Raw genomic sequence first — 23472 nt, 5'->3', positions numbered from 1 at the left:
TGTCGCTGGACCAGACAGGACTGGCAAAAAAGTGCTCTTCACTGACGAGTCGCAGTTTTGTCTCACCAGGGGAGATGGTCGGTTTCTCGTTTATCGTTGAAAGAATGAGCGTTACACCGAGGCCTGTACACTGGAGCATGATTGATTTGAAGGTGAATGGTCTGTCATGGTCTGGGGCGGTGTGTCACAGCATCATCGGACTGACCTTGTTGTCATTGCAGGCACTCTCAACGCTGTGCGTTACAGGGAAGACATCCTCCTCCCTCATGTGGTACCATTTCTGCAGGCTCATCCTGACATGACCCTCCAGCATGACAATGCCACCAGCCATACTGCTTGTTCTGTGCATGATTTCCTGTAAAACAGGAATGTCAGTGTTCTGCCATGGCCAGCGAAGAGCCCAGATCTCAATCCCATTGAGCACGTCTGGGACGTGTTGGATCGGAGGGTGAGGGCTAGGGCCATTCCCCCCAGAAATGTCCGGGAACTTGCAGGTGCCTTGGTGGAAGAGTGGGGTAACATCTTACAGCAAGAACTGGCAAATCTGGTGCAGTCCATGAGGAGGAGATGCACTGCAGTACTTAATGCAGCTGGTGGCCACACCAGATACTGACTGTTACTTTTGAACCCCCCTTTGTTCAGGGACACATTATTCCATTTATATTAGTCACATGTCTGTGGAACTTGTGCAGTTTATGTCTCAGTTGTTGAATCTTGTTATGTTCATACAAATATTTACACATGTTAAGTTTGCTGAAAATACTCACAGTTGACAGTGAGAGGACGATTATTTTTGGCTGAGCTTTATTTATATATATATATATATATATATATATATATATATATAGAGAGAGAGAGAGAGAGAGAGAGAGAGAGAGAGAGAGAGAGAGAGAGAGAGAGAGAGAGAGAGAGAGAGGAATATGGAGAAACAAAGGGGCAGGGAGAGGAAAAGTGAATAATGAATGATAGAGAAATACACAGTATGTGGAGAGAGGGCGAGAGAATGAAAGAGAGGGGAGAGAGACGATAGAGAGAAATTGAGAAACAAACAGAGAGAGAGAGAGTGGCCAGGGCAATGAATTTCTCGTTTCCAGGACGAATCATCGATGCTAGCTGCCCATGGGCATAGTTTGGTTTTTTATGTATTTTATTAGAAACCCCATTAGCTGTTGTAAAAGCAGCAGCTACTGGTCCTGGGGTCCACACAAAACATGCCTGGACACTGTCAGTTATTTTATCACAGTGAAAAGCACAGTACTTCACCCTAAGCCCTTGCCTGTCTGTCCCACTGTGAAGAAAATGTATTTGTGTTTGGAGAAAAGCATGTAAGTGTGGGGGAGGTGAGAGAGCCCTGCTTGAATCAGGAAGGCTGTCAGGAAAATATCAGGATGACTAACTAACGCAGCAGCAAGGCACACAAACACACAGGCACACAAACTCCCCTGCCCTCAATTACAATCTCTTGAATCAGTGGAACTCCCTTATGCTGACATACAATCAGAGCGTTAGGCTGAGTGATGGGCTGAGGGCAGGGGGGTATTCCTGCATGGTGAGATCTGACAGAGTGATTGCTCCAGTGTTGCTGGGCAAGGGAGTCCTGGGTAGCTCAACCCCAACCGCGATGCATTTTGTGTGGGCAGAGAGCACTCAGAGTGGTCTGTCTCTATCAATCAGCTTCACAGTCGACTGGGGGAACTGGCATCTCTCTTGAGGGTTTAGTGTATGACTAATAGGCACACACACAGATCCACTAACACATTCTCAGCACAGTGATTTCAAGAACCTTTGTTTACACACACATTGCCACAGAAAACCATCCAGTCACACACTGAAACACACATGGGTGGATAGGGAGGTGTATAATGTGAACGTCAAAGGTTACGAATTAAAATCTCATCAAGGACAACTTCAGCATTTCATCAAATTAGCAACTGTCAACTACTTACTACTTTTTTAGCATCTTTGCAACTACTTAGCATGTTAGCTAACCCTTCTCCTAACCCTAACCTTAACCCTTTTAGCTAGCCCTTCCCCTAACCCTAACCGTAACCATTTAACTTAAGTTCTAAACTTAACCATAACCTTAACCCTTGAACTTAACTTGTAAACTTAACCCTAACTTTAACCCTTTAACTTAAATTCTAAACTTAACCCTAACCTTAACCATTTGACTTAACTTCTAAACTTAACCTTAACCTTAAACCTGACCCATTAAAGATCTTTTTCCATTCAATGGTGTATCCCATATGACTGTGGACTACACTAGTTCATATAGCAGACAAGATTTGCTTAGAATTCCGTGGCATTATTTTATAGTATGAAGAATGCAATTGAACAAAGCTGAATAAAATTGAAATGATACTTTCTTTAAATGATTTGAGGGAGTGAACATATGCAGCTATTCTGTGTTGAGCGGTTAACAAAGAAACAGGTCCTCCTATATGCTTCATTCACAGTTATTTATGTAACTTTAGTTGTGATACAAATGTTAGGCTATGTGTTTTGATTTTTAATACATTCTAAGGCTGCATGATGAGACTATTGATGATTTGAAAAAAGTTGCATGAAAGGCATGAGCTCTGCTTTGTTTTTAGTGCAGGCTTTTTCACACTTCATTGGTCACAATTTGACAAGCACTGTATAATGCCTCGAATTCCCTGGCTGCATCCCCTTTCTGTGACCGTAATGCCCCTTTTAAAAATCCATGTATTTTGCGGCCAGTGGCCGTTGAGCCCTTGGGCTGAATAAAATAGCTTTAATTCCCTTCTCCAAGCTGCGTGCCAAAGCACCACTCACTCACATGGCTCTCCATCACATGATTGGGTTTTTCTCACAGGCTACAAGTGAAGACAGATACATGGGAGACGCAACTGCGCGCGTCCTTATCCAATTCCAAGGTGCATTTTGAAGATATTGAAAGAACTGTCCACATTTACTTTTGATCAGCCAACAACATGAATAGGCCTACTGAACAGCAAAAGCACTAGCCTATTTCAATCTACTGTCCCCCATAGTATAAAAATCAGTGGTGGGCCGTTAGGGCCAGCAAGTCCTTCTCTGCTGTCTTAAACATCATCAGAATATCATTTTAAAAAATATATATTTTCCCACAAAAATGTATTAAATTATTCCCCAGAGTAAGAGTTATACTCTTCAGTGTTACACAGGAGCCAGCTAGCAGGCGTAGTGCGTGCACGTCTTTTGATTGGATTACCAATATTGAGAGGCATGTCCTATGGGCAAGTGTATGCAGAACCTCAGAACTAGGAAACTGAATTTGATAAACTAATTAATTTGCGTACTACTAAGCTGTTTTTTCAACCCACAATGGCGGAATGAGGAGAAGATATTGATTTGGTCGAGGATATAATTATAACGCCATTCTCAAGACTAACTTTTCAAGAAAAGTTAGACATTGTAAGGAGAGGTCGCCCGACGCCGACGCTACAAAGCCTGTCACAGGCAGGAAAGGGGTTCGTTCGCCACTTTCAAAGTTCCAACTACGAGCGCTATCAATGGCTCACAGGCTCCGAGAAGCACTGCAAACTGTACTGCTGGGAATGCCTATTATTTGCAAGTGATCAATTTGGTGTTTGGAGCCACACTGGCTTTGCAAACTAGAGTTGTCTAACCAAGGCAGCAACGAGACACCAAAGTATGGCTGGGCACTTACAAGCAATGGTGCTTGTAAGTGCCCAACTTTTGGGGACACCCGAGTGGATCTACAGCTCAACAAACAAGCGCGCAGGGCAACGGAGCTTCACAATGAAAAGGTGAAGAAAAATAGGGAAATATTGAAAAGACTCATTAATTGTGTCATGTTTTGGGGTAAACAGGAACTGTTTTTTTTTGGGGGGGGGGGGACTTAAAGCTCAAAGTTTGTGGACCAGAAATGGATAGAAGAAGAATATTAATATAACTCTGTTGCACTCGACTATGTTCTTGCCTATTAGTTGAACTGTACTGTATTGTACTCTTCCCCTGCAATTCTCTGAATAAAAATGTCCATTTCAAGGTGCCTGGTTATACTGCGTTTCTGTCTAAATGTATAGTGTCTAGAGCCATGGCATCATAATGATGATAATAAGAGGTGGATTAATTTGGGTGGGACTGTGTAGGACCTCACTGAAGGCCCAGGCCCCAGGCCCACGGCACGCCACTGATAAAAGTTGAACTATTCTATTTTGTGTGAGAAATAAATAATACAAACAATCTGGGACATTTGTGGGATGCAATAGATCCCAAATGAATACAACCACTAGCATCAAAAAACCTGTTTTAAGCAATGGGCCTGACGCAACAGATGAGAACGTTTAGCTTAAAATGTTGATCAACTATTAGGCTATTTCTTCACATTATAGGGCAGCAATGCACAGCAGTAGGCTATAATTTTTGAATGTTCCATTAGCAGGAAAACATAATTCTCAAAAGTGACCACAAATGTGATTATGCATGCAATGCTTTTATTATAAAGGTGCATTGTAATGTTGAAAATGATCTTCCCCAAACTTGAAACTCACGCTCTATGTAGGTATGCCAGTTAGGCTCTACACCCATTGTAAACTGGATTCATGTGCTTTATTGTAAGAAATTATTTGGACACTTTAGTTTTGATACAGACCTTACCAAAACATATATAGACCTATTGTCACGCCCTGACCTTAGAGCATTTTATGTCTCTATTTTGGTTTGGTCGGTGTGTGATTTGAGTGGGCATTCTATGTTCCTTTTTCTTTGGTTTTGTATTTCTTTGTTTTGGCTGGGTATGGTTCTCAATCAGGGACAGCTGTCTATCGTTATCTCTGATTGGGAACCATATTTAGGTAGCTTTCCCCACAGGGTTTTTGTGGGTAGTTCATTTCGGTTTAGTGTTTTGCACCTTTCAGGACTGTTTCGGTGATTCCCTTTGTTATTTTGTTATGAGTGTTCAGTTTTAATAAAGTAAGCATGAACACTTACCACGCTGTGCTTTGGTCCGATGATTCCTCATCTTCCAACGACGAATACCGTTACACCTATGGGCTTGGCTACATGATGTGTGAGACTATGAGACTATGAAAAAGTCGCAAAAAAATGTATGCGCTGTTTGCCTTAAAGTGGGGATAATTCACAAGTGATAATATATCATTCACAAGTGATAGGCTAATATTGTTACCCTATGACACAATTCTTGATTTAATGATATGAGATGTGTCAAGGGAGAAGGGGTGCTTTCATAGGCGTGTGGGTCTCTGTGGATGCATGCATTAGGGTTGGTGTATAAGGAGATAACCATCTCTCTCTTCCTCACAGGCACCAGGCTCTCTCCCCTTCCTTCTCTACCATCTACCTCTCTCTCTTTCTGGGCGCAGATGAAAGAAAAAGCTCAGCGGGGATGTGGGACTGGGTTGTGTCACAGAGCCTAGTGAAGGATCAAACAGTGTCTCGTTCATCTAATGCCTCTCTCTGTCCATTCATAATCTCACTGGAATACACAGTGACACACTGTTGATGTGCCTCTTCCTCTCTCTGTCCATTCATAATCTCACTGGAATACACAGTGACACACTGTTGATGTGCCTCTTCCTCTCTCTGTCCATTCATAATCTCACTGGAATACACAGTGACACACTGTTGATGTGCCTCTTCCTCTCTATCTATCTCTCTCTCTCTCTCTCTCTCATCCTTTCTCCCCCCCCTCTCTCTCTCTCTCTCTTTCATCCTCCCTCCCTCCCTCCCTCTCTCCCTCTCTCATCCTTTCTACCCCCCTCCCTCCCCCCATCTCTCTCTCTCTCATCCTTTCTCCCTCCCTCCCTCCCCCCATCTCTCTCTCTCTCTCTCATCCTTTCTCCCGCCCTCTCTCCCCCATCTCTCTCTCTCATCCTTTCTCCCTCCCTCCCTCCCTCCCTCCCTCCCTCCCTCCCTCCCTCCCTCGCTATCACTCTCGATTCAATGTACAGTACCAGTAAAAAGTTTGGACCCACCTACATTATAACCACTAGCATCAACGCCAATAAAGTAGATAATAGTAAAAAATAAAGAAAAACCCTGGAATGAGTAAGTGTGTCCAAAACTTTTGACTGGTACTGTAATTCAAAGGGCTTTTGGGAAACAAATGTTTACATTGCAAAAGCAAGTTAAATAGATAATAAACAAAAGTGAACTAAACAATCAAAATGAACAGTAAGCATTACTCTCACAAAAGTCTCAAAGGAATAGAGACATGTAAAATGTCATATTATGGCTATGTACAGTGTTAAAACCTCCTATCTGTCTGAATTATTTTGTCTACTTTGTTCATAGGGTACCTGCCAACACACAATGTGCCTTTTAAAAGTGAAACAAAACACTGGGTGTTTTATGTGTATGTGGGTTGTGTTTAGTTGACTGTGAGGCGGGCAACAGTGACACAAAATGGTGTAAAAATATAACTGAGTTACAGTGTAAATAAGGTTAGTTCTAATGTAATGTTAATGCAGCTAATGTCAGAGTACCAACAAGATGAGTTGATGTGTTACCTGTCAATTCACTGCAGAGTCTCTTGAATCAAGTGTGCAGACGCACTTAGCTAAGCATCTGAGCAACACAATCCAGTTATCATTTCTGCGTAAGCGTCCCGTTTACACATACACAAACATTTACTAAGTACAAACTGGCTCTTCATCACAATCACACACACACAAACACACACATTAAGTCTGTGGAAACTTACTTTGGTTCCAAGGCTAGCACATGATGCAAATTGGTGGTTCTGTCCCGGCTCTGAAAATCTGATTACCCAAACACACAGCAGTACATTTTTGGATCGTAATGCCATTATTGATTCAATAATGGAGCACTATTTGGTAAGTGTAGGGCCTGGTATTTATCAGATTCATGCTAGAGTGGTCGGATCAGAAACGCAGATATCAACGACTCAGGGAAATCCACATAGGATTAGTGGGAGGAGAGATAGGTCCCCCGGGGACTAAGGCTGATAGAAGTTGATAGAATTTGCTAATAGAATCGGATCTAAGGTCAGTTTTATGATGCAGAAGGTACAGTTTAAGTCAGAAGTTTACATACACCTTAGCCAAATAGATTTAAACACAATTTATCACAATTCCTGACATTTAATCCAAGTAAAAAGTCCCTGTCTTAGGTCAGTCAGGCTCACCACTATATGTTAAGAATGTGAAATGTCAGAATAATAGTAGAAAGAATGATTTATTTCAGCTTTTATTTCTTTCATCACATTCCCAGTGGGTCAGAAGTTTACATACACTCAATTAGTATTTGGTAGCATTTACATTTACATTTAAGTCATTTAGCAGACGCTCTTATCCAGAGCGACTTACAAATTGGTGAATTCACCTTCTGACATCAGTGGAACAGCCACTTTACAATAGTGCATCTAAATCATTTAAGGGGGGGTGAGAAGGATTGCTTTATCCTATCCTAGGTATTCCTTGAAGAGGTGGGGTTTCAGGTGTCTCCGGAAGGTGGTGATTGACTCCGCTGTCCTGGCGTCGTGAGGGAGTTTGTTCCACCATTGGGGGCCAGAGCAGCGAACAGTTTTGACTGGGCTGAGCGGGAACTGTACTTCCTCAGTGGTAGGGAGGCGAGCAGGCCAGAGGTGGATGAACGCAGTGCCCTTGTTTGGGTGTAGGGCCTGATCAGAGCCTGGAGGTACTGCGGTGCCGTTCCCCTCACAGCTCCGTAGGCAAGCACCATGGTCTTGTAGCAGATGCGAGCTTCAACTGGAAGCCAGTGGAGAGAGCGGAGGAGCGGGGTGACGTGAGAGAACTTGGGAAGGTTGAACACCAGACGGGCATCGGCGTTCTGGATGAGTTGTAGGGGTTTAAGGGCACAGGCAGGGAGCCCAGCCAACAGCGAGTTGCAGTAATCCAGACGGGAGATGACAAGTGCCTGGATTAGGACCTGCGCCGCTTCCTGTGTGAGGCAGGGGCGTACTCTGCGGATGTTGTAGAGCATGAACCTACAGGAACGGGCCACCGCCTTGATGTTAGTTGAGAACGACAGGGTGTTGTCCAGGATCACGCCAAGGTTCTTAGCGCTCTGGGAGGAGGAAACAATGGAGTTGTCAACCGTGATGGCGAGATCATGGAACGGGCAGTCCTTCCCGGGAGGAAGAGCAGCTCCGTCTTGCCGAGGTTCAGCTTGAGGTGGTGATCCGTCATCCACACTGATATGTCTGCCAGACATGCAGAGATGCGATTCGCCACCTGGTCATCAGAAGGGGGAAAGGAGAAGATTAATTGTGTGTCGTCTGCATAGCAATGATAGGAGAGACCATGTGAGGTTATGACAGAGCCAAGTGACTTGGTGTATAGCGAGAATAGGAGAGGGCCTAGAACAGAGCCCTGGGGGACACCAGTGGTGAGAGCGCGTGGCGAGGAGACGGATTCTCGCCACGCCACCTGGTAGGAGCGACCTGTCAGGTAGGACGCAATCCAAGCGTGGGCCGCACCGGAGATGCCCAACTCGGAGAGGGTGGAGAGGAGGATCTGATGGTTCACAGTGTCGAAGGCAGCCGATAGGTCTAGAAGGATGAGAGCATTGCCTTTAAATTGTTTAACTTGGGTCAAACTTTTCGGGTAGTCTTCCACAAGCTTCCCACAATAAGTTGGGTGTATTTTGGCCCATTCCTCCTGGCAGAGCTTGTGTAACTGAGTCAGGTTTGTGGGCCTTCTTGCTCGCACACGCTTTTTCAGTTCTGCCCACAAATGTTCTATGGGATTGAGGTCAGAGCTTTGTGATGGCCACTCCAATACCTTGCCATTTTGCCACAACTTTGGAAGTATGCTTGGGGTCATTGTCCATTTGGAAGACCCATTTGCGACCAAGCTTTAACTTCCTGACTGATGTCTTGAGATGTTTCTTCAATATATCCACATAATTTTCCTACTTCATGATGCTATCTATTTTGTGAAGTGCACCAGTCCCACAACATGATGCTGCCACCCCCGAGCTTCACGGTTGGGATGGTGTTCTTCGGCTTGCAAGCCTCCCCCTTTTTCCTCCAAACATAACGATGGTCATTATGGCCAAACAGTTCTATTTTTGTTTCATCAGACCAGAGGACATTTTTCCAAAAAGTACGATCTTTGTCCCCATGTGCAGTTGCAAACCATAGTCTGGCTTTTTTATGGGGGTTTTGGAGCAGTGGCTTCTTCCTTGCTTAGCGGCCTTTCAGGTTATGTCGATATAGGACTCGTTTTTACTGTGGATGTAGATACTTTTGTACCTGTTTCCTCCAGCATCTTCACAAGGTCCTTTGCTATTGTTCTGGGATTGATTTGCACTTTTCGCACCAAAGTACATTCATCTCTAGGAGACCGAATGTGTCTCCTTCCTGCGTGGTCCCATGGTGTTTATACTTGCGTACTATTGTTTGTTCAGATGAATGTGGTACCTTCAGGCGAAATTGCTCCCAAGGATGAACCAGACTTGTGGAGGTCTACAAAAAAAAATTCTGAGGTCTTGGCTGATTTCTTTTGATTTTCCCATGTTGTCAAGCAAAGAGACACTAAGTTTGAAGGTAGGTCTTGAAATACATACACAGGTACACCTCCAATTGACTCAAATGATGTCAATTAGCCTTTCAGAAGCTTCTAAAGCCATGACATCATTTTCTGGAATTTTCCAAGCTGTTTAAAGGCACAGTCAACTTAGTGTATGTAAACTTCTGACTCACTGGAACTGTGATACAGTGAATTATAAGTGAAATAATCTGTCTGAAAACAATTGTTGAAAAAATTACTTGTGTCATGCACAAAGTAGATGTCCTAACCAACTTGCCAAAACTATAGTTTGTTAACAAAAAATGTGTAGAGTGGTTGAAAAACGAGTTTTAATGACTCCAACATAAGTGTATGTAAACTTCCGACTTCAACTGTATATCTATAGGCAACTTGTTTCCAGAGTAAGTTAAGCACTCACAAGCTCATCACATACTGTATCTACAGGACCAGACCCAGCCAGCCTCCTACCTGTTCCCCCATCGCTCTCTCTCTTTCTCTGTAAGACATACCTACGAGGATCACACACCAGTAATCCTGAGCTAAGTTCATTGGAGACATTCAAAGGGATAGAAGTGGTCAGCCCACACACACACACACACACACACACATACACACACACACACATACAGACACACACACACAGTCCCCAGTTTCACATATATATATCAATACACACAGGCATAGGCAGCTTCCCATACACACACCTACGCAGAGAGTAAAATGACCTCCCACACATACACAAACAGCAGGGATTTATAAAATAACACACAAAAAAACATCTGTGCCTGAGCTCAGGTTGGATGTCACTGCAGCACTTTGATAAATGTAAAAATAGCAGCGAAGACATTTCTTTTACATGTGCATTTAGATATATTTATCTAGACTATAATGGGAAAATGTGCTTTCGGGGGTTAAATCCTTCCGAGAGATGTTCCGGTGTGTGTGTGTGTGTGTGTGTGTGTGTGTGTGTGTGTGTGTGTGTGTGTGTGTGTGTGTGTGTGTGTGTGTGTGTGTGTGTGTGTGTGTGTGTGTGTGTGTGTGTGTGTGTGTGTGTGTGTGTGTGTGTGTGTGTGTGTGTGGTCTCTAACCTACAGCGCAGCACTAGCTGAAGGAGCTCACTCGGGGGCAACATAAAAACATCCACTGGAGTTAGCACACCACTGTGACTTATTGAAATGACCAATGAAAAATCTATTCGCTTTGAAGGGAGCCACTGGACTGAACCTCAATGGAATTAAAGCACACGCATTTATAGAACTTGATCTCAAAGTGGCAATAAAAATAAACACAGACTCTATTCTTCTCTACTGTGGTCTCTCGTCAACTACAAAGCAAATGATCTGAGGACAAAGTGTTTTATTTGTGGTATTTGAAGTCATTACAATTGGGTACTCATATTACATAGTACCTTATTATTCATTGTGAAACCAGACACTTGTCTACTGTCTATTTTCCCCAACCTCAAGGACAACACACTATCATGAGAAGAAGGAAGCAGCACAGGGCCCCTAGAGTTAAATTAGTGTTAAGTGCCTTCTATTCGGTGAAAACAGCAGTAGAAAACATTTGATATTATGCGTCAGCAACCCTACAGTTTTTAGTTCATATCCCACAATATCTGGGATTTGAACCTGAAACCCCCTGAGACTCTAACCTCAAACCTCAACCATTAATCATTCCTCTGGGAGTTTTTTATTTAACCGTTATTTTACTAGGCAAGTCAGTTAAGAACAAATTCTTATTTTCAATGACAGCCTAGGAACAGTGGGTTAGCTGCCTGTTCAGGGGCAGAACAACAGATTTGTACCTTGTCAGCTCAGGGATTTGAACTTACAACCTTGTGGTTACTAGTCCAACGCTCTAACCACTAGGCTACCCTGCCACACCAGTTCATGGCCTCTTAGCTGGTTTTAGTGTGTACTAGCTTTTACCAGTGCTGCAATTCAGACACAAGCCCAGCGCGTTTTTTAGCTCTTTACACTTTTGAAATGACTTGATTGACTTGAGTCTTTATTGTTAAAGCCGAAAGCTATGATAACCTCAACCTCACACAGTCAATAAGAGAAAGAGGCATAGAACTAAATTTGATGGGGAGTTTATTGCGCTAGCAACAAGACTGCGGATTTACAATAAAAAAAACATTAAGTGAGTGTTTTAGGCATTTTCCTGCTATAGAATAGATTCACTATGTGCATGTCATGACCATGATTGATTATTTACATTGGCTAGAGATAGCCCAAGTGTCACGTGTGCCTAGGATTCTATTTTATTTTCTTATTCCCTCGTGTGTGCTTTGTTTTGAATTTATTAACCTAGAAGTGCTTTAAATACAGCATTTGCCTATTCATATTGTGTGCTGTGTTTTGGATTACTTCTTATTTACTTATTTGAGTGATTTTCTTTACTGTGAATCGGTTAACCCCTTTACAATGTTTGTCTAATTGTGTGAATGAGGGAATGAGTGTGTGAATTAGGAACCTGAGCCTATTTGATTCTCTGACACATGGACTCCCAAGTGGCGCAGCGGTCTAAGGCACTGCATCTCAGTGCTTGAGATGTCACTACAGGCATCCAGGCTGTATTACAACCGGCTGTGATTGGGAGCTCCATAGGGTGGCGCACAACTGGTCCGGGATTGTTTGGGTTTGGCCGGTGAAGGCTGTCATTTGTTCTTAACTGACTTCCCTAGTTAAATAAAGGTTACAAAAATATGCAGTTTGTAGGTGAAAACTATTTCTAAGATGCATGCTTTTAGTTTTTCAGAATTCACTTCACTCGCGCAAAGCAGGGAGGCTTGTGGTGCTAGCACATGTGTACATCAAATACAACGTTGGAACACCAATTAAGATGTCCTAATAATTCTAAAGATTTCTCAGAAAACTAGGTGCTTTAATCTGTGTATGCTTACAGTACTTCGATTATGATCTTACTCAGATTAAGATAAACAAAGTGAGTTGTTTACATGACTAATGCCATACTCAGCCTACTGCCATAATCACTTGAATATCAAATTATTATTGTGCATGTAAAAGTACTCAATGTTTTGCAGATTGAAGCCAGAAGAGGACAGGTGCTGCAGGTAAGCCACACCACTACTGCCGCTATGTCTAGGGAGAGGGGAACGGGATGAGTGTGACCGTGTTCGGGAACAGCGTGTGAGTACTTACCAATGGTTTCCAGTATGATGATGTTTCTGATTAAGCTTTCTCCCCGCTCTCCAGACGTGTCCTGTCTAGATGACACTGCCGAGGCGAGGACATGGTCGGGAACCCAGGAACGCTAACGCCAAGATTACGAATTTGCCATTACAACAATGGACTTCAGTGTGCGTGTGATGTGAGTGTGTACGTGCCTGTCTTTGTCTTTGTGTTATTGTAAACCCCTTTTAAAAATAAACAAGGAGAAAATAATATTAAAGAATCGTAAACTGACTCTCTACCTCCTGCCTGTGTCTGTGTTATTGGGATCCTAAAGAACCTTTGTTTTTGACGCAAGCATGACACAACAATTTCCGTCAAAACAAACAAATGGATGGCTATGTGTTTGTATGTGTTCAGTAAGTATTTGCACTTATCATATGTATGGTCCATCTCTTGTGGTGCATTGTGGATCTGTGTTGTGGTCAGGGTAGCTACAGATTGTACACCAGATAATGTGATTGAACGAAAGATAGCTGGTGTCCATTACTGGGCGTTAACTTCTTCGATAAAGGGGGAGCTCTTTTAATTTTTGGATAAAAAACCATTCCCGTTTTCAACAAGATATTTTGTCATGAAAAGATGCTCGACTATGCATATAATTGACTGCTTTGGAAAGAAAACACTCTGACCTTTCCAAAACTAAAAAGATATTGTCTGTGAGTGCCCCAGAACTAATGCTACAGGCGAAACCAAGATGAAATTTCATACAGGAAATGCCCCAGATTTTGAATGCGCTGTGTTCCAATGTCTCCTTATATGGCTGTGAATGCGCAAGGAATGAGCCTACACGTTCTGCCGTTTCACCAAGGTGTCTGCAGCATTGTGACGTATTTGTAGGCATATCATTGGAAGATTGACCATGAGAGACTACATTTACCAGGAGTCTGCCTGGTGTCCTCCGTCGAAATTATTGCGTAATCTCCAGCTGCATGCACATTTCCATTTGGTTCAGAAGAGAAAGGCAACTGCCACAAATGATTTATCATCGAAAAGATATGTGAAAAACACCTTGAAGATTGATTCTAAACAACGTTTGCCATGTTTCTGTCGATATTATGGAGTTAATTTGGAAAAAAGTTTGGCGTTGTAATGACTGAATTTTCGGGGTTTTTTCTTAGCCAAACGTGATGAACAAAACGGAGCGATTTCTCCTACACAAATAATCTTTTTGGAAAAACTGAACATTTGCTATCTAATTGAGAGTCTCCTCATTGAAAACATCCGAAGTTCTTCAAAGGTAAATGATTTTATTTGAATGTTTTTCTTGTTTTTGTGAAAATGTTGCCTGCTGAATGCTAGGCTTAATGCTATGCTAGCTATCAATACTCTTACAAATGCTTGTGTAGCTATGGTTGAAAAGCATATTTTGAAAATCTGAGATGACAGTGTTGTTAACAAAAGGCTAAGCATGTGAGCCAATATATTTATTTCATTTCATTTGCGATTTTCAAAAATAGTTAACGTTGCGTTATGCTAATGAGCTTGAGGCTATGATTACGCTCCCGGATACGGGATTGCTCGACGCTAGAGGTTTTAACTAACCTGTTCTTGGCAATACTTTATTTGTTCTCGATTCAGTAAAAAAAGTATCTTACAAATGTATTTTTTCCAGTTGCAGGTGGTTCTACAAAAAAAACAGCTAACACTCAAAGATATTAAATCCAGGTGTTGCATCAAGTGAGATATGCCTCTTGCATATGTATAGATCTTTGTTTTGGTCGCACTGTGTGACGCGCTGTCATCTACTTCTACACGTGGCCGAGGACTCGTTTTCTGAGAAATACTAGATGTTCCCTGCAAAGATGGCGTGGAACCTCCTTGTGCAATACAAAACATGGGGCTTTCCTGTAACGTCCAGTAATGGACACCAAAAATCTTTGGTTATATCACATTATCTGGCGTACAATCTGTTGCTATGGTTAGGGAAGATGTAAGGACTTAACCCCGGTGACCCTGCTGTCCCGCATGAACAAATAAAACTTCATCATCCTGCTTCACAGCCCATCTGTGTCCGCCATCTTACCCAACCTGACAGCTCAATTTCCTACTTCACACTCCACACCATGGCCATGAAGAAACTGTAGTCTTAAGAGACTGTTAAAACTTCTACATGATTCAGCACAAATTTGTGTTAGTAGACTGTTTAACTTCAATTAATACAAATTTCAGCACAAATGTGTGTTTTTTATTTCACAAGGCAAGTCAGTTAAGAACAAATTGATATTTACAATGACAGCCTAGGAACAGTGCCTTGTTCAGGTGCAGAAAGACAGATTTTTACCTTTTCAGCTCGGGGATTTTGATCTTGCAACCTTTCGGTTACAAGTCCAACGCTCTAACCACTAGGCTACCTGCCACCCCGTGTGTGTGTGTGTGTGTGTGTGTGTGTGCGTGTGTGTGCGTGTGCGTGTGCGTGTGCGTGTGTGTGTGTGCACGTGTGTGTGTGTGCACGTGTGTGTGTGTGCACGTGTGTGTGTGTGCACGTGCGTATGTGTGTGTCACAGCAAGACATCAGACCAGCTTAAGTTAGTTCTCTCTAAATGTCATCTTAAATAATTGAAAGCATATATGTGCATATATGTGGGTGCAATGTATTTTAGTGTTTCGCATCCCCTGATGAGAAATTTGATCTCTAACTTTGACTGAAGGAGTCAGATAACAGTAAGTAGAACACTCTATACAATACTTCACCTGACCACAAGACTGAATCCAAACATTACACTGTTGATTTGATGTGCATTTTACATTTACTGTAGTTTTCGCCATATTTGTTGATATCAAAATCTGAAAATACTCTGGATACATTCAGTAACATGATTGGACTATTCCTGGAAAATGTGGGGTAAGTGCAGCATGAGAAAAACTAACTGGTGTCTCCAAGTGGACACACACCTCTCCAAAGTGTGCACAGTTTCAATGCACTTTTATAACTATAAGGTACTTTAGCTCTCCTAGCTGTGCTGTTGAGGAACTAGAGCAAGCACACTTGTAGTTGTTAAGTTTGCAACACAACCCTGCGTCCCTGCCATCACACAATTGCTGTTGTTGTTTATGCAATCCAAAATAAAGTCCATTATATATCGCAGTGTGGGTCAGGAGGGCATGATTTGAAAGCTTGTTCTATTGCCAACATGACTAGCCAAGTTATAAAGTACAATCTAACAGTGTTAGGCTTTCACAAGGCAATTCAGTGAAACAGAACGTCATTTTGGTGCACATAGAGAGGGGTCGTGAGTGCATTCAGGTGTGTTTGAAGACACATTTTCTTCACAATAAACAAACAGAGTCATTCTGTTCAGAACAACCCAGGGTATGACGACTTGTCGTCTTGTAAATGTACATCAAACATAGTGATCATAGACGTTGACACTGTATATGGACCCACAGGTGTTTGGCTTGCTTGTATGACATCATAGCGGTATTTATTATAATCCTCATCTTTCAAAACACATCGAGTCATCTTAATTTACAGCATTTCCCTCACTCAGACAACAAAACAAGTGCTAAAGTTGCCCAATTACCCGGAGGGATGGGGGCAACTTCTTGTCTAGCAATAGCAAGTTGCTCAAGTTTAGAACGACTGTCAGTCAAAACCCATACAGCGCTGTGAAGCACAGATCCAGAGCTCGGACGTCATGTATAACATGTTACTGTACAGCCACTACGTTCCAACGTAGGTGCTTATTAGTGCCCAAATATGCCATTTTCAACCCAAAAAGGGGTTATATATATAAAACTTTTAGGGGTGCGATATATGAAGCAAGCAATAGAAACCTTGTTGGTTCTATCCAGACTTATTTTCTACAACAGCAGCATCCAGCTGTTACAATGAAACAATTCAGAAAAGGCACTTGGACACACACACACACAAACACACACACCAATATTATTTATATGGTGCATATTGTTCATTGTGGATTTAAAAAAATATATTATTTAAAGAACCATGCTTATAAGGGTCTAAATGGAACATTAATTGTGCTATAAAGAGCCTTTTCCTACGGTTCTATAAAGAACCATTAAAAAAAGGTTCTATATAGCCCCAACAAAGTGTTCCGCAATGGTTACAACCCTTTTTGGGACTATATAAAACCCTTGTTATGGTTCTTTATATAATCTTTATGGAGAATGGATCTATAAAGAACCTTTCTAACTCTTAAATGTTATTTGTAGAACTATACAGGCGGTTTTATTCGAGTTTAATAGCCATATTATATTGTTTTATTAACGTGTTTATTAACAAGTTGAAGTTGAATCAGGTGTATTAACTCTGGAATGACAGGGGGTCCCTGAGGAGAGCATTGGGAACTACTGACTCAGTCAAACATTCTCAATTGACACAAGGCCATATGTGAGTCTGTCACAAGACACCATCACTGTCCATAGTCATGTATGACATGTAATATAGCATTATACAACAGATTAGATCAAATGGGATGACACTCTCACACATGCTTGCACAAAAAGAGCTGTGAACAAACCATGCCTCAAAATATTACATATGAGCTGCTGCCCCTAAATTTTAATTATCACTTAAAGTGGGCTTTTATTTATTGAGCGTAAAGAACCAGCGAGGAGCTCAACGTGTCAGTATGGTTCCACATAGAACCATCACCCTTCCCTTGAGAAAGCCACTTTTTTGTGTACACTTACTTCACTTGCACAAAACCTCTAATCATTGTCTTTCCCCCTCTGTAGCTCTGTGCGCTAGAAGAATTCCCAGCAACAGGTGACTGATGAAGTAGCCAACCATTAAATTACTGTTTAAACCTGTTTACACGAGGTCTACATGATAACAGCTCGTATACTCACACGAAGGCGTGGTAGATGAACGCCCATGCCCTGGGTCTCTCCAGTACATTATAGAGGTAATTCTGGAGACGACGGTAGTGCGCGTTTCTGCGCCCGCTCTGCGCGCTGTAGATGAGCGGCTTCCCGAGCAAACTCAACCGGGCGCCCTTTCTCCTCTCCGCGCCCCCTGCACCTGCCGCGCCTGGCGAAAGCATCCCGTCTCCGACTCGAACAGCGTTGTTCATCATCCTCCGTCCAGACTCCACATCTTTCAACCTATAGTTCTGAGCCCGACGCCCTGGAGAGGTTTTCATCCAGAGCCCAGAACTGGCTTCATCGCCACTGTGGTTGCGGGGCATGGCATCACCAACACCGGCAGGGGATGTGCAGTAACCACGGGGACGTGCACATAGAGTATAAAATAGTTTGCACAAAGAGGTCTCTTGGAAAAGCAAACTAAGGTGTAGGAAAGAAAACCATACTGCTATATTGATGAATTATTGTAAATAACTATAATTAACACTAGGCTATTTTATGCTGTCATCTACTGGGGTTCGGTGCGATAAGTAGAATTCTGGTGTTTGGAGACTTCTGTGCTCACGGCGCTTTGTGCATCTGCGTGAGGCGCGGGAAGAGCGGCGTTATGAAGGAGTGTCAACGTCTCCTGGACAGATATTTGGCGAGGGGAGGGAATCACCCGACACTCACTCACTCATCCTTCCTCCCACCCTCCCTCTCTTTCTCTTTCTCTCCCCTCTTTCTCTGACTTCGTAATATCCACGCGGCTCAGGATTTGCACAGACAGACAACCAGCTCGATGTTTCTGAACACGGTTCAAGCTTGCCTTCCAAAGTGGCGCTTAGTTTGGCTCTTCAGTGCGCGCGTCTTCAATCACAGCACAGCAGTTGTGTAGAATATTGATTCACTCGGAAACCAAGTATGTGGAATTAGAGAACAGCAACAAGCCCATGGCTACCGGGGAATTGATGTGAGGCTTCAACATAGCAGGGGACAGGCACGTGTGGTGCTGAGGGAAACCTATTCAGAATGAGTTAATAATCTGTATTCTGAAATGCTGCCTCAATATAATACATTTTTCAAACACCTGAAACAGCTTTTTCCTGCAATCTAGACAGACCCATTATAAGTATTCCTTTTTTTCTGCATATCTAAGCACACATCTTGAGTTGTCTGTATCCTCCTGACTGGTGGCTCTTTTTTTTAGAGAAACAAAATATGCTTCTCTGCATAGGAGAAAAATCTGGGTAAAAGTTTGAAAGGAATGTGAGTTTTATTAAATAGGATTACGTTTAGTTATCACTTGCTTTTCTAAAGTCTGGTACCTTGCCATCAGGCATCCCAGTTAAGATGGTCGTCGTAATACTAGGGCTACAGAGAAAAAACTGAGGACAAATGTGACGGGGAACTTTCCCCGTTGCCCGCTATGGGCATGATGCCTCTGCCAGTAATCTTATCCAAACTATCAACGGGCACCCGTGGATTGGGCTTCAATTAAGCAAGGGATAATCAACAAGGGGCTATGCATTCTATGGAAAATAATCAACAAGGTGGAAGGTGTGTTCCACCACTCGCTAGCGGAGACACATTCACTTAATTATATATAATGTTGCATCAAGTTTAAAAGTACAACTAAAATAAGAACAGAACATTTTATGAGTTTTTAGTCAATATGACATGCTTAAACGATAAAATGGAAATATTTGTTGTTTATTTATTGTATTATCATCCAAATATCCGTTTTAAATCCTGACAATATTATTAATTCAACTCATTTTCTTTGCTCCCCGCTCTCCCTCCCCTACTCTTCCATTTTAATGATGAACACAAATAAGATTAGTTCATTCAGAACAAAACAAAGTTTATATTACATCACAAATAACTTGTGTCAAAAGAAGAGGACATACACCTTGGGGGGGTGCAGTTCAGCACTGTCCTCCCTCCTGCTCAATGTATCCCAGATTGTCGGACTCTCTTGTAGCCTGAATATGGGCAATGAGATTCATCCGTACCCAAAGTTTTTTGGTTGGATTTCCTTCTTCGTTTGTTTTCGTTTCAAATATGACTATCTGCCCTCATTTCTCGTTTATGTACATTTATTTGATAGTTTTGCGTTTAGGGCTGCAGGTCACACGCTCCGCAAAACGCAATTCATAGGCAACAGATCTTCTCTTCCCACGTGATCTCAAGTGAAACACTTTATATTCTAGACTATTAAACCTACACAGCAGAATAAATTATATCCACACATTCAAATACAGTGGCATCCTTATGAGAGGATATAAAACACCAGATTAATAAATACAGTGGGTTTGAGAGGAGACTTGGCTAGAGGAGCACAGCAAGTGACTGTGCGCGCGCGCGCGCGTGTGTGTGTGTGTGTGTGTGTGTGTGTGTGTGTGTGTGAGCATACATACATTTGCTGTGTTTATGTCAGATGAGGGAGCTTTATGGACAGGGTGTCTACGAAGATAATGTCTTTCAGGAGTTACTAAGTTACTAGTAGGCCATTACCGAGCCATATCCCCTGCCTCTCTCAGCAGGGCAGAAGCCATCCTGTTCTCTAATATCAGTAAGACTGCAAGCATCTGTGAAACTACTTCAGAAGGGCAATTTGCACAGCATAAGAACCATACACTTTACATCACTGTTGCGACTGTACCTCACATTCGGGAGCAGTCCTAGCGGGACTACTAACTGTCATTTTAGTATTCTGAATCTGCTATCTCTGTCATAACAAAAGTACCCCATCTAGTGGTGACAGGTTGACATCACAAGAAGTCAGGGTTGTCAGTTTACTTGCATGCTTAACATAGCATGAAACTTAAGTCCACATTTCACTTTTGCTCTACTGTTACAATAGTCAATATAATCATGGATGCATTCAAAGGGTAAGAGTGATAAAGAAGTTTTTAGAAAGGCTTAATTAAATGGGTAAATCCACTCATGAAGCAGCAATGGAGGTCATTAAACTTGCATGTTAGCCTGCAGGTCTCCCTTCAAAGCAGCTAGCCTAAGCATGCACACATACATGAACTCCTCTCAATTGTCAGTCATATGGCCTTGTGGGATCTATCAGCAACTCATCTCCTTTTATTCTGTTTCATAAAACCAATGGTTCTACAAAATGAATTAGATGATGCACCAGTTTGGAAAAACTGCTAGTAGAAATCATTCAACCATTGGGCATAACACAGCATATGGGGAGTCTAACAGAGAGAGAGAGTGAAAAGGGAATAGAGCGAAAGAGAGAGAGAGCAAATGTACTACAGACAGTAGGAGAGAGATAGATAGGGAGATAGAGCGAGACCGAGACCAGTGAGAGACCAGTTTGGTTCATGGAATGTTTAGGCCTCTCTTCGTCCTGTGCCATATTTTTTCGGAGCTGCCGGAGCATGGCACAGCCATGAGGCAGAGCATGAGGCCAGACAAACTCCCCCATAATGTGTGACATTAAAATACTGAGGAGATTACATGGCTATCGGGATCAAGTCAGGGCCCCATGAGTAATGAGTCTTAAAACATTAGCAGTGGATGCTAGTGGGAGATGAGCTCCAGACTTGATATGCTCCTTAGCATATTTGCTAGATCCAGGTAATAAATCAGATTATTTTTATAGTAAAAATATTTTTTTTACACCACAGTGGTCATGATTTTGATACATAGCGAAATGTTGTGCCAGGCAAGGAGATTGAGCACCTTCTCACCTCCAACTGAAATAAACTCAGTTCAAGTGAGCAACCGAACAGGGTTGGAGTTAGGGTGTCACGTCTACTCCCGCTCCTCCCTTCCAGCTTTCGACGTCGCCAGTTTACTAACCTCTGGTCCTGGTAACCATCATTACGCGCACCTGTTAGCAATCATTACGCACACCTGCGCGTCATTATGAGGCACAACGGGACTCCATTACCTCACTCATTACCTCCCCTTTATCCGGCACTCTCTTCGGTTCTTTCCTCAGGAAGTATTGTCTCTGTGTTAATAGTCAAGATGCAACACCTATGTGTTATCAGTACATGGTCTTTGTTAAGTTAAACTTACCACTTACTTCTTGACTCCCAGTGTCTACATTACAGAATACTGCCTCACAAAATGGAAGCAGCAGGTAATCAGAACATCTCCCAGACGGTCGATGATCAGAGATACCTACTTTGTCAACACCATGACCAGCTGGCACAACTGGGGATGGCTATGGAAGAGGTTCAACATCTCAAACCCACGAGAGGCGTTGCCTTCAACTAGCAGAGGATACTCTGCCACCAGTTGAGCCAGCACACCAGCCCATTCAACAGCCCTTCCAGATCAGTGATGCCCGTTTGTCCCTCCTGAATAAATATGATGGCACCCCATCTAAATGACGTGGCTTCCTACTACAGTGCTGCCTCTACTTTGTGCACCAGATTGGAGCGCAAAGCGCAAACCACCAAGAGGTCCAAGGTTGCCATGGTCTGCTGACTGGGTGGGTGTTGGAATGGGCCATGGTCGCCTGGGAGAGGCGCTAGATTCATGAGGGGTTCATGGTTCTGTTCAAATTCATTTTTGATCATCCACTGGAGGGCAGACAGAGGTGAGAGCCTACTCCAACTACTGCAGGAGGACCAGACTACTTCCGAGTACCAGACCACTCACCCTCACGGTGGAGTTCATCCATCCTCATCGCCCTTGGGACTGTGCCATTGACCCGCTTGCAGGCTCTGCGCAGACGCATCTACCCTCTGTCAGTGGCTGAAACTATGGCCATGAAGGAGTACATCGATGAGACACTGCAACAAGGTTTCATCCACACGTCCACTTCTCCTGTGTCTGAAGGATGGAGGGTTACACCCGTGTATTGATTACGGAGGACTCAATGAGATCACCACCAAGTACTGTTACCCTGTCCCGTTGGTGCAGGCAGCCATCGAACAGCTACCTGGTGCCCGGTTCTTTACCAAATTGGACCTGCGGCATGCATACAATCGCATCCGCATCCGGGAGGGGGATGAATGGAAGACAGTTTTTAGCATTGTATGGTCTCTACGAGTACATGGTGATGCCATTTGGCTTAGCCAACGCTCCGTCAGTGTTCCAGGCATTCGTCAACGAGGTGTTCCGGGACATGCTCAGTCACCAGGTAGTTGTGTATATTGATAACATCCTGGTCTACTCGGCTACCTTGGCAGATCACATCACTCACTTCCACGTAGTCCTGGAACGCCTCCTGGCTAACCAACTGTTTGTCAAGGCTGGGGAGTGCAAGTTTCATCAGGAGGCTGTCTACTTCCTAGGCTACTAAATTAACCTGCAAGGAGTGAAGATCAAGGAGGTAGATCCGGTTAGGTCATGGTCAGTCCCAATCACCATAAAGGTGTTTCAACGGTTTTTGAGGTTTTCCAAATTCTACCGCTGTTTCATCAGGAACTTTAGCATCTCTCAAGGGTGGTCCCCATAGGTTGGTGTGGAGTCTAGCAGCTGATGAGGCCTTCCGCCTACTGAAAGGACGTTTCACCTACGCCCCATTGCTCAAACACTCAGATCCCATGATACACTTTGGTGGTAGACTCTTCAGAGGTGGGCGTGGAGGCAGTTCTGTCTCAAGGTAATCCACAAATTGTATCCTTGTGTATTACTTTAAGAAACTGTCCCCTGCAGAGGAATTACTACATCTGCGATCGCGAGCTCCTGGCGGTGAAGTGGGCATTAGAGGAGTGGCGACACTGGCTAGAGGGCACCAAGGATCCATTCGTCATCCTCACCGACCATCGGAATCTGGAGTACATACAGACAGTGAGTAGGTGGAATCCGTGCCAAGCAAGGTGGGCCTTTTTCTTTATGAGATTTAACTTCACGCTGACCTATCGCCAAGATTCAAAGGACGGCAAAGCCAATGTACCATCTCTACGGTTCGGGAGAGGGTCCTGACCAGAGTGCACCCATAATCCCTTCCCCCTTGAGTCATAGCTACTGTGGTCTGGGACATA

At 43.2% G+C, this 23472-nt stretch overlaps 1 protein-coding gene across 1 annotated transcript in view; it reads right to left on the bottom strand.

Annotated features, from left to right (window-relative positions):
* Positions 1–18192, bottom strand: part of kcnq5a (potassium voltage-gated channel, KQT-like subfamily, member 5a) — a 121752-nt gene extending 103560 nt beyond the window's left edge. The window contains 1 exon segment of the mRNA XM_064932415.1: positions 17516–18192. Coding sequence (XP_064788487.1) covers positions 17516–17853 — 338 coding nt within the window. The 5' untranslated portion in view covers positions 17854–18192.
* Between the last annotated feature and the right edge of the window lie 5280 nt (positions 18193–23472).

This window comes from Oncorhynchus masou, chromosome 23 (genome assembly GCF_036934945.1).
Source record: "Oncorhynchus masou masou isolate Uvic2021 chromosome 23, UVic_Omas_1.1, whole genome shotgun sequence".
In the NCBI taxonomy this organism is placed as follows: Eukaryota; Metazoa; Chordata; class Actinopteri; order Salmoniformes; family Salmonidae; genus Oncorhynchus; species Oncorhynchus masou.
The sequence above is the reverse complement of the archived record's forward strand: the minus strand, read 5'-3'. Positions and strand labels throughout refer to the sequence as shown.